This window comes from Dioscorea cayenensis, chromosome 10, assembly GCF_009730915.1.
Source record: "Dioscorea cayenensis subsp. rotundata cultivar TDr96_F1 chromosome 10, TDr96_F1_v2_PseudoChromosome.rev07_lg8_w22 25.fasta, whole genome shotgun sequence".
In the NCBI taxonomy this organism is placed as follows: domain Eukaryota; kingdom Viridiplantae; phylum Streptophyta; class Magnoliopsida; order Dioscoreales; family Dioscoreaceae; genus Dioscorea; species Dioscorea cayenensis.
In genome coordinates this window covers 15869444-15889195 of record NC_052480.1, presented here as the reverse complement: position 1 = coordinate 15889195, position 19752 = coordinate 15869444, and the positions used below count along the sequence as shown (strand labels likewise).

Genomic DNA, 19752 nt, shown 5'->3' with positions numbered 1-19752 from the left:
GAACATTAGACTGACTCATGAATATGATCTCCGTGGTAGGGTAGAACAGCAGTTGGGAAATAACACATGCTAGGTGGATTGGATCTCGGAGGGATAGAGCATCACATTGTCTTTCACCTTAATGTTCCAGCTGGAGACACGTAATGTCAAGACCATATTATGATTGGTATATGGCCAATACTATTATCTTTTTATCATCAGATCAAGATCTTTTAGACCCTTGTAGACCATATTATGCTAGGATCATTATATTTTGTAACATGCCAAATCTGCTTCTTCTTGTTAAATGATACACGAACCCTCCAATGACATCCGTCACCATATAGGTTGCATCTTCCTACATAACGAGTTGGATTAGACTCCAATCACAATGTAATCCACCGACTGCAGCGGTAATTTCTTAATCGCAATGACATCATCATCTTTTGGTGTTGAATTGCATGCTACATACAATTCTCCGTCTGCATTCATCGCCTCCACATCATGGGTGTTAAAGAAAGGATGGCCCTCAGGGAATTTCGGGGGTGACATTGTTTCAAATCTAATGCCCTCATATGAGCTGGAGGCTCAAATGGTGGCATCGTAAAATTTATGCTTTGTCTGGGGATATCTTCCAAATTGCAATCTTCTAAATGAAGATTTTCAGGACTTGCCTCGCTATTCTCATGTAGTTGTCACTATCAAACGCATCCCCACTAGAGCTCCCATAGTCACCAACTTCATTTTCATGGGTATCATGAAAAGAAGTAGTTCCAATATCTTGATGTATGCCAATTGATTCCATTTGTGGTTGCATTGCTGATGGGGGTATGTTGGTGCATTCGATGGTTGTAAGGAAGTGAACCCAACATTGCATGTTGGATCATCCCATGCCATCTAACTGCAGGATGTCCTTTCAACAATATTGATGTGTCGTCGGAGAACCACTGATGAAAGTAGTAGATGCCTAAGCTCTACATACAACTCAAGAACTTGAATTTCGGTGAATCTTTGGTGACAATCGAACATCATTTGAACATCACGATCGTTGCGCAATTTAAATGATCGATAGCAAATCTTCCCATTGCCACAAGAAATAGGGAACCTGTATTTGATATGCGTAATCATTTCACTGTTCGAGGCTTTTATGTTTTTCTTGAATGATTCTATTTAAAAATCCCTAAAGAGATATCATTTTTCAACGTAAAAAACAAGATTGATTGTCGAACAAATATATGACACTATCTTCAATTGTTGTAATGGAACCATTGTAGTAGACAAGAATGAGTGATCTTTCGCACATTTTTGAATAAGAATAATATAATATAGATTGAAGAAAAATGAGTTGGATAGACTCTCAAGTTGATGTGGGTATTGGATTAGATGAACATATCTATAGTTGGAGAAATAATAATAATAATTTAAATAATAAATAAAAATAATTTCAATAATTTCCACTTTAACAATTATTTTGAATAATTCATGCCTTAGGGCCTGTTTGGATAGGGCCAAAAATCCTACATAATCAAAATGACATTATGGCGTAAAAAATATTTTCATGGATTTATGGCATAATAGTCGTTTGGGTGCTTAATTTACACCCCAAAAATATGGCATAATGTGGGGATTCTGCCAGAAAAAAATATTCCAAAGGGAACTCGAATATTTTTCTTATGAAAAGTCGTGACCCCTCTCATCCGCCTCTCCTCCGCACGAGCTCCTTTCTTCTCAAAAACGAAGATCAAAAAGCCTCAATTTGTCAGGCTTGCCGACTGCCACGCCAGAAGATTGAAGCCGTTGCCGGAGTAGAACACCTAAAGCACCATCCCACCTCCGACAGGCGTGTCACCGGCTGATGAGCGGCAACGCCGACGCACGGCCGTAAAACAAGGTTTGATCTAGGGCACCGACCCGGCGACGTCCCTCTCCTCCATCCTCATCCCAAACCCTAACCCTCCATCAAAGATCTCATCATCAAACACCCAGATCTGGTCTCCATAACCACCACCCTCCACCTCCAAACCACCAGTAACCACATCCACATCCTCTCCATCCTCCTCCGACGAAACCGGCGCCGGCGGCAACCCTAACTCATCATCCGACGCCCCAAGAAGAAAACCCAAGATCCGGGTACGCTTTCTCCACTGCCAGGCGCTAGCGCCCGCAACCCGATTTCCTCCTCTAAACTCTTCATCACGGAGGCCAAATCCTGCACTCGGATCCCTATCGCCGGTGTCGACATCATCATCAAGCATATCAAGAAAGAGGTCATCACACAGCCGTTTCACTTCCGGCGACTCCTCGGAGTCCTCAGCGCCTCTTGGAACTTGGTATGTCCTCCATCTATCTCAAAGCGTAGAAGAGTGATAAGAGTTTGGGTAGATTGGGAGCGAGTAATATATATATAGTTTTTAAAGGTCGGTTAAGTACTTTATCTTCGAACCATACATTCGAAATAGGCGCATTGTTCATATTTCATACTTCTGTCTGCTTTTTTCCCCCGCTTTATTCCTTATAGTATGTTTGTGGATCTTTTTCAAGAGTCAATTACCTAGTCAGTCTCAAACACATTTAATTAGTTCAACAGAACATTGAATTAAAAGTGGGAAGCTAGACCACTGTGTGGTTTGTAGGATAGTTTTAACTAGTCATTGGGTTCATTTAAATTCAAAACAAAAATTTCTATGATTTTTTTTGTTGCAATGAAGCTATGAATATAAGAGATGATTAGTTAGGATAATCAGGGTAGTCTCTGGACATGATTCTTAGTTATTTATTTTTGTGAAGGAGAACTTGCTTTCTACTTTTAAATTTAGAAAAATCTTATGGCTGTAAAGTTGGTAGTAATGTGGACCAGGGATTTAATTGTGTAAATGCATTTTGTTATTTTTGTATGGCCTAAATATTTTGCTTACATCTAGAACTTCTCAAATCATTTGTGTGTCAGGGCAATTTTACTCTATGCAGCTACCTAGTCTTCACATTTTGTATTCTGCTTTGCTATCTCTTCACCTTCCATTTTTTAAAATCATTTATTGTGTAAAATGAGAGTATGATCAATGCTACTAAGATGATAATAAACTTGAGGATTTTGCTTTCCATAACATTCATTATGTATTAGTGTGAGTGTGATCAATGTTATTAAGGTTAAAAAAAACTTTAGAATAATACAGATTGTGAGAGATATACTTAAAGGTATACATAAGAGTGATGATCTCAACAGATGGGATGAGGTAGAGGATTTGTAGAGAATTTAAAGCGATAGAAGTTATGATACAATCGTATCATTGGTGTACTAACGCTTTTCTCCGCTTGCTTTGGTTCTTGAGCTTACCTTCATTAGAACTATTTTTAATTAAGTTGCACGTGTGATATCTGATGATATATTGCCTTCATTAGAATGATTCAAAGTTATCTGATGATATATTGCCTATCTAGTCAGATAATATGTGTGATATCTGGTAATTAAAAGCCAATATACACACACACATATATCCTGTTACATATATGTTGCTTCCCTTAAATTTTTCTTTTTCTTTTTCGTTTTTAAATAGCGGTTTTGTAATTTTTCAAAAAAATATATTTCATTTCGCTAACATACATGGACCACCCAAATTCTTCCCAAAATGTAATACAAATTCAATTATATGTGTGACGGTTTCTACCAAAAAAATCTGAGTATGAACCATTATATTTTTACGATGCTTATGGCAAGTGAAGGTATGGCAAGTGAAGGTGTGGCAAGTGAAGGAAGACATGAAGCTAGGGCAAAGTGGAATGAAATGCACAAGGCTTACCTAGTAAAGTTATTGGGTGAGTATAATACTCCTGCGTACCGTTCACAAAAATGGATGGACAAAAGAGGCATGAAACAAGATGGTACGTGACATGATAACCAAGTTTTTCCAATCCAAGCATCACCACAAGCCAAGTCAAAGCATTAGAGCAAGACTTGAAAAACATACAAGCTTCTAAAAAGGGTTTTCTGAATTAAGTGGGTTCGGATGGGATTATGAAAGACATATTGTGTCCGCTCCTGATGATGTCTGGGCACCACTACTAGAGGTATGTACATACATAATGACTTGTTTCATTAATTACAACCATCTGATTTGAAAAAAATCAAAAGCAGGAGGAATAGAGATGCAAGGAAGTGGCATACTAGACCCGTTTCCATATTTTTATGGCATTGCGAGGGAGGTTTATGAGGGTAAGCATATATTTTTAATATTTTTACATTTATAAACTTGTACTTCACTAACAACTTATATGTGTAAAATGTAGGGAGGTATCTTTGAAGGCAAAGCGATCTCGTGGTATAGAAGATTATGAAGATATCTCCCAATCACCGATTGCACACCCCAACTCCAAGTGTCTTTACTCCAAACGATTCAAGGCAACAATCACCTACACACGAGACTGAGGATGATGATATCATGCAAGTGGAACCGCCTAGTTCTCAACCACGGAATCCTCACACTCAAAAGTTCAAGCAATGAAATTCCACGGGGACTAAGAGATCAAGATGGACACGAGAAGAAAAAGGGAGCGAAAAGGGAAAAAAAGCCGCAAGAAACATCATTCAATATGGATAAATACATTGCATTTCGAGAGCCGAGAGCAAAGAATATCTTGAAGTTCTCAAGGGCACTCAAGTAGTGGAAAAAAACACAATAGAAGATTGCATGAAGGTGTTTAATGAAATGAGTGGCATTTTCACCTGAAGAAGAAATGTTCAAAAGCTACCCAAATTTTTCATTAAAGATAAGAGTTATCGTGAACTCTTCTTATGTCTTCAAGAAGATCATAAAAGTGCCATGGCTCAAAAATGATGTTCTCTAAAAATTGAGTAGAAGATGATTATGAACTTGTTATCCCGAACTTGAATGTTTTTCATAAGCACAATCCCATGAACTTGTTTTGATTATGAACTTGTAATCTTGAACTTGTGAAAGTTGTTATGGAGATCTTTTTCATTATGTGTAATATTGATTGTAGGTTTTTTTGTTTGGCGTGAATTTGTTAATAAGTATCCTTTTTGTCTTGTAATATACTCTATAATGCTATTTCATTATAGGCAATGGTTTCGAACAAGACACAAGATTCATTCATCTAAAAAGTGCTGCGATACAATAGATAATAAACAATTTTTATGAAAACCACACCTATGATCAAGCTCGTGGTAGCTACAATAATCATTCCACATTTGCATTGCTATTTCATCTCTTTTACGAGCACCTGCGGTTCGCTCAAAAGTTCATGGTTTCAACATCCTCTCCGTATGACTCATCTCCATTAGGAACAATTGTTTCTTCGGCTTCATTATCGAAATCCTCAACAACATCTGTACCATTATGTATACGGATGAAGTTATGCAACATACAAGCAGCAACCACTATATCAGTTTGAGAGTCTATTGGGTGGAAAGTTGCTACTTTAAGGATTGGGAACCTCATCTTCAAAATGCCGATAATGCGTTCAACATGATTCCGTAATGAGCGCATGTCGCAAATTAAATAGTTCTTTATAATTGCTCGGTCTAGTTTAGCGCTCGACCTTGCTCCCCGCAAATGGTAACGGACACCTCTATATGGAGCAATAAAAATTCGGGGTATTAGCATATCCCTGCGTCTACTAGATAATATTTACCCCGTGGGACTTCAAAAACCTTGTTCAATCGAGCGTTGGAGAATCCTAGCGTCGGAGCGGAACCTTCCCAACCAGCTCGTACATATACAAAACGAAGATCAAAATCACATGCAACCATAACATTCTGTGATAACGTTTGCTTCCTGTTTCTGTAAGGATCTTGCTTATCCAAAGAAATCGTGATTGGAATATGTGTTCCATCAATAGCACCAACACAATCCTAAAAAATAAACAAACATATAAACATTTATAAAGACGGAAAAAAGTTCACAATAAACTTCATAATATATAGATTTGCCTACCTTGAAATATGGGAAAAATTTTTGGGTATTCTGAATAACCGGTGATGTCAGTGTTGATGGAGGTTCTATATATTCACGAGCAAGTCGAAAATGTGACTTTTAAGTACTTTACTAAAAATATCGACTAACCGTTTCTGCAGAATGTTGAAATCGCTCTTGCACATCACGGTTACTAGCATTATGAGCTAGAGTGTACATGAACATTGCTAGTTGCTCCTCGACTGTTGTCCGTTTTGAGTTGCAGAGGAGGGATTTTTTTCTCTTAGGCGATCAACCGAGTGCTTGAAATATATAAGGCTCCATACGAAATTCTCTTTTTACAGCGTTCCTCATGACCTTGAAGAATTTCTTGTACATATGCATCACACTGTAAGAATGGATGTGTGATGTTCTACATTTCACGGAAGGTCTTTGGACATTCTCTTGACCAATTGTTGAGCATGAGTAGATCATCTTCTTCATTTCTTTTTCCTCCAAAGATGTAAAGGGAATCCATGGTGAAACAATGGTTACAACACTGAATCGAGTTATGTGCATAATGCAAAGGAATCATGTTGTGTATAAATAGGGAAAAAAATGATAGCGGCTATAATTATAACGGCTATAATTATAACGACTATATTTACAGCTATATTTACAACGGCTATTTTTTTCAAAGTTTAATTACCAACGAGTTTATAATCCAATGGTTATATTTATTATGTAATAATTATTTATTATGCAAAAACAAACACTCATTATATAAGAAAAATATGTAATAATTTTTTTGTAATATTTGTTTATTTTGTTACCCAAACACCCATTCTGTAGGAATAAAAATATGTCATAATTTTACATAATAATCACTTACACTTCTAGCATAATAAAAATTATGCCAGTATTTTTATTTTGCATCCAAACAGGGCCCTTAATAATTCCCAAATAATAATCAAATTTTTAATAAAATAATTACGAATAATTCTCCTATAATAATAATAATAATTTATCAATAATAATAAAAAAATAATTTTTCAATAATTCAAATTATTAATAAAATAATTAAGAATAATTCCTTCTTTAGTAATAATGAAATCATCAACAAAATAATTTGAAATAATTCCTTCTTAAACAAAATAATTGAAAATAATTCTCCCAATTATAATAGTAATAATAACAACAATAATAAAAATAATAATAAAAAATAATTTTCTAATAATAATAAAAATAATTCTCAATAATTCCTACTTCAATAATTGTCACTCTAATAATAATCAAAATATTAATAAAATAATTTTAAATAATTCCTACCTCAATAATTCCCACACTAACAATAATAATGAAATTATCAACAAAATAATTTGAAATAATTCCTTCTTCAACAAAATACTTGAAAATAATTCTCCCAATTATAATAGTAATAATAACAACAATAATAAAAATAATAATAATAATATTTTTTAATAATTCCTACTTCAATGATTATCACTCTAATAATAATCGAAATATTAATAAAATAATTTTAAATAATTTTTTCTGAAAAAATTGGTTTAAAAACATTTTTATAAATTATTGAATTAATTATAGAAGAAATGTGGGGTTAAAGTGCAAAAAATTAAGAAATTTAAAACAAAAATGTATTTACAAACAAATAGAGTTAAAATTAATAAATTTAAAAACAGTGAAAAACGGGATGCTTGATCCCGTTTTCAGTGCTTTTCAGTGCTAATGCACTGAAAACGGGATGAATCATCCCGTTTTTTATTTATTTTTTTTAAAAAAAACAGTGAAAACAGTAAGATTCATACCATTTTCTACACCCATACATTAAAAACGGTATGTTTCATACCATTTTCTACCCCCAATATTAACACCGGTACCAATCTTACCGTTTTACCTATATTCGTAATTAAATAAAAAAAACGCATTATTTTAAAAAAAAAACCCATCTTACTTATGTTTTAAAAATAGTAGTATACACCTGCAAAAACCCCTATATTATATTATGTATTTTTTTTAATATTAAAGCACACTTGTTTATTTTGTAAAATAAATATTTTTGGAAAAACACAAACAGTTATTTTAGACACTGATGCAAAAGATGAGATATGGGAAACAGGTATTGCTATCTTTTTCTCTTCTCTTTGGTTTTGTAAAAATTTAGATGTCTTCATTAATTTCTATTTGAATTCACAAAAATGATGTGCAATGTAGCCTCATCACATCCAAACTTATATCCTGTGAATAAAACTGGACATTAAAAAATTGGCTTGCAAAAATTTTACTTAAAAACTCATAAGAATTTTATGGAATTTAATATAAATTCCTTTAAAACATAGTACATCCAAGGAGATGATATATAATGTAGCAATCATCCACCTCAGACATGCAAATAAAAAGCCAGAAAAATACATGTCTAAGATCCGAACTCAACAAGAGACTCATCGAATGCGAACTCGAAGCTGTCAATGAGAACAAGAACATCCACGCTCCACCGATGCTAGCTTGAAGCTCTGTTCCCACTGATCGGTAGGCTCTGCGGCGCCATGTGGTGTATGACGAGGATGTTTCTCTCTCTTGTCGCCTTTTACCTGCCGAAGTGCATGTTTAAGTCGCGGAATCAAAGCTTCCATGCACTCTGCAACAGCATTCGGATTACCCGGCATATTGATGATCTGCGACACAAGATCAAATTTTTCAATAGAGGTTAAACAATGTAAAATTTAAGACTTACAAATCATTACCAAAGTTGATCCTCTGATCCCCGCTGCAGCTCGAGAAAGCATTGCAAATGGGGTAACCTGGTTTCTCAAAAATAATCAGTGACATTCATCATTACATGAGATTACATCAACTCAAAGAATCGCTACACAGTTTAGTTCGTGAAGGTTATAAAATGTGCAACCAAATTACCAGAGACAACATACCTTGAGACTCTCCTGAAGCATAACGTAAACAAGGCCAGGTGTTTCTTTCTCTAATATAGCTTTTGTAGCTTCAGGTGTAACATCCCTTGGTGTAAATCCAGTACCACCTTTGAATTTATAAACCAATGGGTCATGATTACATTTTAAGATAGTTCTCCGGAGGAATACAATTCGGAAAACAAAAGAAGCATTTGCTTTTCTATATCGAAAACACTAGTTTTACCTAAAGTTAGTACTAGGTCAATTTTATCATGATCACACCATGTTTGAAGGACCTCCTTGATCATATTTATGTCATCAGGGACTACCCTTGTTGCAACAATGCATGCTCCTCCCATCTTATCCGAAAAAGAATTCACGACAGACACTGCTCTAGGACCACTGTGTGCATATAGAAGAGTAAGGCTGGGTGAAGTTTGCTAACATGAACAAAACAGAATCAATCAGCAGTCTATCCACATTAAAGCAAAATGAGAATAAGGATTCAAACTATGTCCATCGCATCTTAAAAAATATTGAAGAACAAGACTGTTTGGGTTAAAACTTGTTTAATCCACACTGAAACAAAAAACTAGTTGGAGACTCACATCCAGATGGTAGTGTCTTTAAGAATATAGTGATCGAAAAATTCAATCATATAAATGTGCAGAGTTACAGGTAGCTCTATTGCCGCTTTTGCAAAGAGCAACAGCAACTCAACAATATTCAATTTAGCATCGGTTATGTGACCCCTAAGGAAAAACAATCCAAAGAGGTGTATCAGGATGCAGTTTTTTGTATTTCTTGTTCTTTACTTTTCAGTGGAATGTATCAATGCATATTTGAGACACAGAAACTTTTTCCCATTGTACATGGATGCAACGAAGTGATGCACTGAAAAGGACATTTTTTCTATACGGGCCCAACAGGTAAGTGTATGTGGGTTAAGATGATAACGCACAATTGCTTCCTCTTTAGGAAATTGACTACCTACAATAATTCTTGGTCCAAAAATTTGAAAAACAAAAAAAGTAGTGATCTGAGAATGTAAAATCTACGTTATGAAAAGGAGGGGAAAAAGTATTCCAAAATGATGATGAGAAGACTTAAAAAATAAAGCATAAAATACATGATGCATTCCATCTCACAGATATTTTCAGTGAATGCAGATGACAGACACAGCTACATAAACACTATAATAATTTAGTGAGATCATCAATAAATAGGAAGCAAGCTTCATGCCATGGCAACAATTGATTGTAGGGAAAGTTTTTACCATGCTGTGCATGGTGCATATGCTATACTTCTAATATATTTCTTGGTAAGGAAATTACATCTCAGAGATATTGAAGTGGTGCTTCTAACCTTTTCATTCTTGCTAAATTTTTCTAACATAAGTAATGGCTGTGTATCTCAATAAAACATCTCAAGGCTTTTTGAAAACCACAAGAGAAGTGCAGCAAAAACAACATTGAATAACACGCACATGGTTGGCAACAACTTTTGGCATGATGCGATAGCATTGCACTATATATGGACACTTGCATATCTTTCCTGCCGAATCAAATTGTCAAGGGCAATGAAATTCATGATGTCCCTCAGGTTGATCAACATATCAGCATACGATAATCATAAATGAAGATATTGCAAAGAGGAAATAGTTATAATTGAGTATAATGCAAGTAAAAACAGCACAAAATTACCTCCTATCAGGACCTGCTCCTGATGACACAGTATCACTCACTGTAAGGATTGCCACTTTAACCTTTGTTTCTGGTGATGCACTGCTTGTTTGCTTGGATTCAGCATTGCTTTGGATACAAAGATCAGTGAACCCTTTACTAAGATGAAAGTTGCTTATATCAGAAATAAGTATGGCCTGCAAAAAGTTCCAGCAGGAAGTATCTCCCCGGTTGCGGGGAACCTCTAACAAAAGCATTTGCAGACTTGATACTTAAGAGACGACTGCTCATTTGCACCCCAGTGCTCTCAGCAATGAATCTAAAAGAAAAGTTGATTTATGTACAATTATGGGAAAGGAAAGTATAGCATTGATTTTAATGAACATAACAGAAACAATCTGTATTGCTTACCCTGGCGTATTTCAGAACCATTATCCAACTCCCCACCTTATTATGGCACGATGATATTCTGGACTTAATAGAATCAGCACTAATAGGCTGGGCAATGCGAGTGATGTACTCTACAGAAATATGATGTTTTTTGTTAACAGCAAGAGGGCATTTCCTCACAATATTTGAACAACATGAAACTACAAATAATTCAGTTACTAATTCTATGTTCACCTTTATTAACAAAAATCCACTAGAAGATAAATGCAGGTATGAAAAACATGAGTTCTATATGTCTTTTATGTTCACCTGGTTTATGATGGAATTAAAGCTGAAGGCTTTAACATTAACCATAAACCAATAACAGAAAAATAGATAATTAGGGCTTTGGATGATGTGAAATCATCAAACCCAAAAAGTTTAATTAACAATAAAAATTCAAAGAGAATTTTCTACAATATTGCTCTTAATGTTACACAAATATGTTATTATAAACAAAGAAATATCCATTACTCTAAGTAAACTTTACCATCAAATGCATAGTGAAGAAGAAAAAAGAAAAGAGGATAAACGTAGTGACATCTCAACTGTTAAGCTCTGAGAGGTCAGAATTCATTTTTCAACTAAGCGCATTAGATCCAGAACTAACTCAAGGTCAGAGTTCATTTTTCACCGATAAAGCAAAGGATGAAATGAAAACTCCTTTTAGAATTTCTGATTAGCACGTAATGAGGCTTGTTAATGACTTAGTTGGGTGTCGGCCTGTGTCTAATTTTAACTATCCAGAAACCTATGAAAGCATTTTGTACTAGGCCACCATTTTATACAAGTAAATAGTCCAAAATAAGATTAATGTTTAAAAATATGCTGAAAGCCGATATTCTAAGTATTGCATACATAAAAAAATGTATCAAAACTTCCAACACACAAACATTGGGGCAACCTTTGCAGATGAGGATTTGACCAACCAGCAAGTTGACGGGTTGCAGGCAGGACAAAAAGCTGAAAGCAAACCAAACAACTCACAGGGTTTCCAGGCAAACCAAATGCAATAACTGTTTTGTCACATTTTTTCCCCGCTTTGATTTTCTGGTAATCTCTGCGAGAGTCAATGGCTTTCCAGGTCGCATAAGGACCCTAATACAAAAACATACACTTATAAGGCGAATACCACAATTGAGTAATAAAATAGAAGTGCGCTAAAACATGAATCAGTAACTTTTAGGGAAGGACATATATGTCACTGAGGAGTTACAAAAGAAAATACACAGAGACCAGCTAATCTGCAAAGGGCATATCAGCTCATCTGAAAGGAAATTATGGAAACATCTGAAAGCATATATTTTATTTCTGGTTTAAGGAATCTAACATGAAAGTATAACATCTTAAATTATGGTATACTCATCTATTGAAATACCGTCCCTGGAAAAATTATGATTAATTGCATGGCATGAAAGTAAATTCAAGTTGGCACCTCAAATTTTGAGAAACTAGTTTCAGTTAAAAAGTAACCAAAAAGTAGACAAACAATTTACTTCAAGAAGAGGCATAGACAGCTTTTACAGCTGTGAAGTTATTCTGGTGAAAATATAAGAATGCATGCAAGATTTTGCCTAAATAAAGCAGTTCTAACTTCAGCACATTCTTGCAAATACAACTTTCCTAACTATCAATGACCAACATACTAATGGATACCAGTAGTTTGATTTTGTGCAGAACTAAAAAGACATTGGATGACAATAAAATAAGCAAATTTCTTTGTGAATCTAGTGTAAGTGTAGTCGCATTAAATGCACCTTTTTCAAAGAGGATGGTCCCTCGCTTTCTCTAGACTAGGCTTAACCAGATCACGGTCACCCATAGAGACACCACCAGAAATTAGTAGAATATCAATACTAGAATTGAGAGCTCTGTCCATGCTGTCGCTCAAGGCTTCGTTCATCATCACGAGCAATACCAAGATCGACCAGTTTGCATTGCTGCTGCATTACAGTCTGCTAACAACATAGAACGATTTGAATCTCTGATCTACAAAAAGAAAAATATAACTATTATACATATCAGTGGACGCCTAATTCAATACTACTATATTTCAATAATAAAGTAACATATCACAGCCTGCTGGGCTAAAATGTTACACGTAAAAACCGATATTAACTTGTCCGTGGTTTAGGCGTTGAGTAGATGGCTCTACTAATTCATCTCCAGTAAGCACAGCTAGAGTTGGTCTAGGGTAAACCCTGCAGAAAAGCTAATTCTGGTTAGTCCGTTTTCTTATGGAAATTGAATTCCTAAAAGAAAATGATTACCTTCACAGTCATGAATCCCATAGTAGCAAGCAGACCAATCTCAGGACTTCCAATTTGCTCACCTGACTTCAATACTAAGGCATCTTTTTCAATGTCACAACCCCTGCCAAAAATAGTAGAAGGCTGGTTTTAAAAACAGGTCCTTCCATCAACTGCAGTGCAATAACTATTTATGAACTACTTAAGTAGGAAAAACTTTGAATGCAACAAAAAGGGTAACTATATTTAGGGGAAAAAGGAAAAAGTACAGATATTGCTTTTAGGTTAATCAAGATGATTTTAGGATATTGGTACTGATGGAGAATGGAACAGGAGGTCTCACCGGAGGGATTAGACAAAGGAACAAGAGAGAAATAGAGGCAAAGTTTCACAGGAAAGAGAGAATAACAAGGTGGTGCTTGGACAAACCTTCTACTTGGTCCAGGACCATAGTTGCCTTGAACCCTTCACTGAAGAGATATTATATATAAGCATCTTCTTAACTTGGAAAACCCCCTCTACACCCTCTACCACTACAGTAAAAACAAACACTCGTCCCTTGTTGCAAACAATGCTAAAAGGGTAGGTTATCACAAGTAATCCACATCTAGAGATTGAGAGATGGTAAGTATAGATACTCGACGTTAGTAAATTAAAAGTTATTAAACCATTACTGTCTCACCCAAAAATATCATATTCTAGGCAAGATTAAGGAATAAAACATGTAGATGACAACATATGCAAAGTTTTAAGCAAAGCCACTAACTTCAAATTAAAATAATATATAAAAACACTTAATATTAAGATTTAAAGGGCTGCATAAATATTAAAAACAAGAAAAATAATCACTTTCCTATGACTTTCTTGTCATATGAGAAATTCCAACATGTGCTTCACGTAACTCTTACATTACTACTAGGTTTTTATCACAAGTCCTCTTGTAAATTGTTCATCTGTGTCCACGTGGATAAACACCTAAATTTACACATGATTCCATTATAATTTACATGAAAAGATACACTACCCTAACATTCTCTGTCACGAGATGTAGATAAACAAAGTAGAAAGCTTTCATTCCAAGTACCTAAATAATGACAAGACAAGTTTCAACATCATACCACTGGGCGGATGTCACATCCCTTAGATACTCCAATCAATATCCGTACCCACTTTAATCCATCACTAGAACTCGTCACTTGTTCAGTATCCTCTATTTGCACAACAGCATCAGCACCATCAGGTACAGGTCCTGAAACATAATAGCATAGTAAGAACTCATGCAAGTTCAAATGGGAAATGTAGATGAGCTTCATATATCGCGTACGTTATTTAACAAATTGAACAACCATCAATACAGCATATCAAGGCATTATTTGCATCATTGATTTTCTCTAACCTTTCAAAAAGCAGATCCAAAATGCAATTGTAGAAGGAGCAACCCACTATGGACACTAGTCAAATAAAGCTAGGATTTGTAGCACCCTAATGTATAGAACATTAATTGGGGGGCTGTAGCCCTTTTTTAGTAGCATGGACCAAACAAAAAGAAGTAAATAGCCCCCTCTGGGAACAAGATCTCACATGGTACGGCTTAAGATTACTACTAACTTTGGGAATAAAACAACACAATACACAAATACTAAGGCTCATCAATAAGACCTCACATAGAGGTGGATTACCCCTTGAATTCCCTTTTTAAAGAACTTTTGCCACTGACAATAAAAATTAATAGACAATTAAAGATTCATGTGCAAACCAACCCTTCAAAATTGAAATAGCCATAGCCAAGTCCCACTTCTACCAAAGACAATAACAATATATTTAAGGTATGAAAGAAGCAATTCTCCAAGTCAAGCACTTGCAAAAGATCTTTTGTTTGTCTAACCAATAAAAATGGGATAAATAGAGATCTTCTCCTTGAAGTGATATATATGGCTTATAAATATCGAAGCCTTAAAAGCATTGTCAACGCAAAATTTACACAATCCATTACCTATAACCCATACAAGAAATCAAATACTCTTTACACACAAAATCAAACATAAGTAGATATTCCCCGCCGTGGCCGTCTGTAGGATAATGTTAATATGCACATGACAGTACCTCCAATAATTATATAGAAGCAAAATGAAATAAAAGCAAAGAAAGTATGTAAAAAAGAAACGTGATAATTTATCACTCTTACATTTCTGATTTCCAAAATGATGTAGGTGCAAACAAAGCGGCACTCAAGTATCAAATCTCAAACTATAAGTGATTGAGAAGTATCCAGTATAATACAATCCTAACCCATTAAAACTATGGTGGGGCTTAAAACAAAACTTCACAAACTATAAGTGAGGTAAGTGGAATCGAATCCATTTAAACTAAATTTATGGTAATAGTTTCATGTTTGCTTTAATTGAATTTATCTGACAGAATTTTACTTGTCTGAAGCATGCTTTTTAGATATTCATTTATTCATTCAAATTGGTTAGACCAAAGACGACTGCAAAATCTTTATTGAACTATGGTCTAGATTAATATAATGGCAATCAATTTTTTTTGCAAGTACAACTGTAGGATGCAGAAAAGGGCAGTGACAGAAACTCAAATTCTAACTCAAAAATTTTTGATGGGCACCTGCAAGGCAGTTGCCAATGAGGGTTTAATAAGATGAGAAAAAGAACGTAAAAAACAAGATAGCATCTTAACCTATAAATTCTATGGTCCAATAGATCATCATTTTGCACAACTTTTCAAAAAACTGAGCTACAAAAAAAGGCCTATGGATGTGAAAACATTGGGAAAAACTATGACTTATTGTTAGATGCAAGTCAAAACCAAAGCAAAATCAAAAGAAACTAAGGATCATAAATTAATTGATATATCCCCAAACTTAAAAAGCAATCTTCTTCATTACAAATACAGGCCTCCATGCTCTTATAAAAGGTACAGAAGGCGTAAGGTTATTAGCACAGCTCCAAAGGACATTATTAACCTTTTTCACTAAACTAAAATAAACACTTAATAATTGGTAAACACAAAAAATAAACATGAATATTAAATAATACTACATTAACAGCCATGACATGGCATGCATCGTAAAGAGAGACAAAACAAGGGGCGACCTTATTGGACCCAATAAAAAGTATGCAATTAGTTGATTTTTGGTAATTTCAAAAACAGACCTAAAATAAGCTTGAATAAATTCATTGGACCAAAAAGATTTGGCCCATGACATCAACTTTTACACAATATACAAGCATTACCTTAGATATCATATCAGCTTCCTCACGGTGCTGACCTTGTGGAAAGGCCCATATTTGATTCAACCAAAGGCATCAATAACAAATTCCAATTTCAGAGACAATAGTTGCTCCAACACTAGCTTTATTTTTATCCACAAGTTTGTGATTTTTCACAACAACAAACTAGACTATTTTGGTTTTGTGGATGTAATTTTAGCCGGCATTAAGTTATCAATAAATTGATAGCCTTTTCTTGTCATTGTTTAGTCTTTTCATTTTTAGGGAGCTTGAAAATAACAATGTTCATGATGAATGGTTTGAACAATTATTATTGTTGCAACAAGAATTTGACAACTGATAACTACCTTAACTACATTAATAAATTGGCAATAATCAATCCACAATACCTAGCTCCTTACAAGCTACCCTGACAACTTTTGACAAATTAATGGAGTTGATAACTTTTTCCTGGTATCATTCAATTAACAAAATCTCCATTGACAAGGCTAACATGAAAATGCAAAATGATTTGCAATTCCTATTTATGGCTATTCAATGGCCCACTTTCTGACTGATGGAATAGGAGGAATTAATGCAAAGAGCTTAACACAATTTTAAAGGCTCATGTACTTTAAATTATCATAGGAAACAAACACATAAATATCATCTAAATTTTTGAATTGGCAATAATTAAAAGCTAGGCATGCATAAAAACAAGAATCACCTCCAGTTGTCACATAAGCAACAGTCCCAGGAGTAACTGAAACACCAATTCCGTCACTACCAGCTCTTGATTCAGCAATCACCGGATACTCACCAGGCCCGTCTGAGGCCACCACTGCATAGCCATCCTGCAGTCAAGATCAGCTTATAAGTTGATATATACTCAATAAAGTTGAGGGCATTAGGTGTGATTCTCAAAAAGAAAAAGAAAAAGTGCAAGAAGATTTGTAAAATCTATCAGTTTCATTAAGCTAAGGACAATAGAGATAGCAATTTTTAACTCACAACAACAATCAACATCATCTACATCCCTTCTTCAGATTTATTAACATTTAATGTTTAGATTAATTAGCATGTATTTGTAGAGCATATTTACCATAAAAGGCCCAAACATGCACAAAAAGAGTCTCTCTCAATATGGAGGAAAGGAAAAATATAAAACAGCCTCTGTGGATATCAGGAAAAACTAAAAATAAGATCTGACCTTCCTTAAAACCTTGAGTTGGTAGGAACTGTCTTAGTGTGCAATTTAGACAAGATTTTGCATGGTATTATATAAATAGCATAAAAAGAAAGAAGAAAGATTAACAAAATGATGGAAGAAAGGGCATATGATTGCCAACTCATCCTTTTTCATCTTTTTCAGTTTTTCTTGTTGCTTTAAATCTCCTAAAACAAGTATCTCTATCAGATCACAAACAAAACAGCATCACACATATCAGTGTTAGCCTTAAATCATCCTTTATCCAATAGACAATGTTCATCTTATAAACTCTTTTCAATACAGTTTTGAACCTTTATCTTCATGGCTCTTTTTCATTTTTATGTTCTCATGTCCCTCGTGTGAACACGAGGACAAAGGAAAAGGAAATCCTAATACATTCTGACCTAGGATAAATAAGTCAATAGCTTTTATGACTCAGATTTAGCTAGTAGGTTTCATATAAATGTCATCACTCTTATTTCATGGAAAACAAATGATATTGTGTTGTATGTCATTTTTCAACTGAAGTGGGATATAGTACTATACCCCAACAACATGTGAGTTATAGTGGTAAAAACATACAGTGGTTTTGGGGTTTCAACCCTTCAATACTTATAATAGAACTGCTCTTCATATTATTGCAAACCATATGCTCCATGAACACCCAAATCCCACACACACACATTGAATAGGATTGCCATCTTATTCATGAGAAACTCAACCAGGCACATGAAATTTGTTCAATTCTCACCCAGAAACCTGCTATCTTTACTAAAGCTTTTCCTGACAATCATCATTTCCAAATTTTTCAAAATACAAAGAAAAATGAACAAAATAAATCCATGAAGATTTGGATTCATGCAACAATATCAATAAAAACAAGAGATTAAAAGAAAGAAACAGAAGACAGGTGGAGACCTTAATAGAAGAGCGATAAGGAGGAAAAGAGGATCGAGGGGACACGGATGTCCCTCCGTCAAGATGAGCCCGAGGCGCCATGAATCGGGGCCGGTGACCAGTGACAAAGGCCGAGCAACGCCCAGAACTCTATGGAGAGCTTCCTAGCGGAGATCATAGTCATAGTGGCGAGTGAGGCGTGAGGCAAGCTCATCAGACCAAAGCTCTCAATTTTTCTAGAAGGATTGAACAGGATAATATTATGCAATCTTCTCAAATCAAATAATTAATTGAATCATACATGCTTGACTAGAAATTCCAACAAGTAGAGTATAAATGTGGCATCTTTTAATGCATTTGCGATACCTAAAAAGCAGATTGTTTGATAACTCAAACCTAAAACTTAGGAGCTTGTTTGGATTAGCTTTTTGGAAAACCCTAGAAGTGCTTTTTTTATAAATGACAAAACAATATACAGAATTGAATCTTATAACATACCACACACGATTTAGGATACTTTTTGCATTTGCTTATAAATATGGAATTCAATAAAAACATATATATGCAAACAAATGCTCTGAAAAACACAATCACAAGAAACATAAATGAAAATATATTACTGGATTAGAGAGAGACAGAGACAAAGACAGAGAGATGTCCCTTACGTATTATAGAAACACATCCTAGACAAATTTCTAAACAATAGACAAACCTGAACATTATAAATAAAACCAAAGAACAACTGATCCCAAGCACAGAAAGAACCAGGCAAATAGAGCACGCAAAAATGATTAAAATTAGAAAATCCGAGGAAAAAAAAGAAAGAAAGAATGAATGAACTAAAAAAAACAATTTTTCATACCTGGAATCGTGAAGGTCAGAAATCCAGTGGTTTAGGGTTTGGAATGAGAACAAGTGAGAAGAGATGATGGCATTGGCAGGATCCTGCAGAGAAGACAAAGAAACGATGAAATTAGACTCGAATTTCGCTCTTGATAAGCATGCCCGAAAAAGAAACGGAGAGATTGAGACTATGAATACAAGGTTTGCGAAAATGGTGATGGAACACAAGGCACAACCGGAGGAGACGACGGTGAAAACAAAAGCAAAGGACTTCGTATAGAGAAAAGCAAACAGAAGATGCCAAAGAGGCTAATCCAAGTGCTCTTTCCACTGAAAAATGAACGGTGAGATGCTGGCCCATCAGCAATTGTTGCCAGATTGAACGGACTAGATTCAACTAATT

General features: G+C 34.9%; 1 protein-coding gene and 1 pseudogene across 1 annotated transcript; both read right to left on the bottom strand.

The window, feature by feature from the left end:
- Positions 1 to 1877: 1877 nt before the first annotated feature.
- Positions 1878 to 2444, bottom strand: LOC120270320. Its single transcript, XM_039277331.1, has 2 exons — positions 2428 to 2444; positions 1878 to 2322 (listed from the first exon to the last, which is right to left on the bottom strand). Exons 1-2 carry the CDS (start codon positions 2442 to 2444, stop codon positions 1878 to 1880), a joined length of 462 nt encoding a protein of 153 aa, XP_039133265.1.
- A 5873-nt stretch (positions 2445 to 8317) lies between these two features.
- Positions 8318 to 19226, bottom strand: LOC120270319 (annotated as a pseudogene).
- Positions 19227 to 19752: the final 526 nt, after the last annotated feature.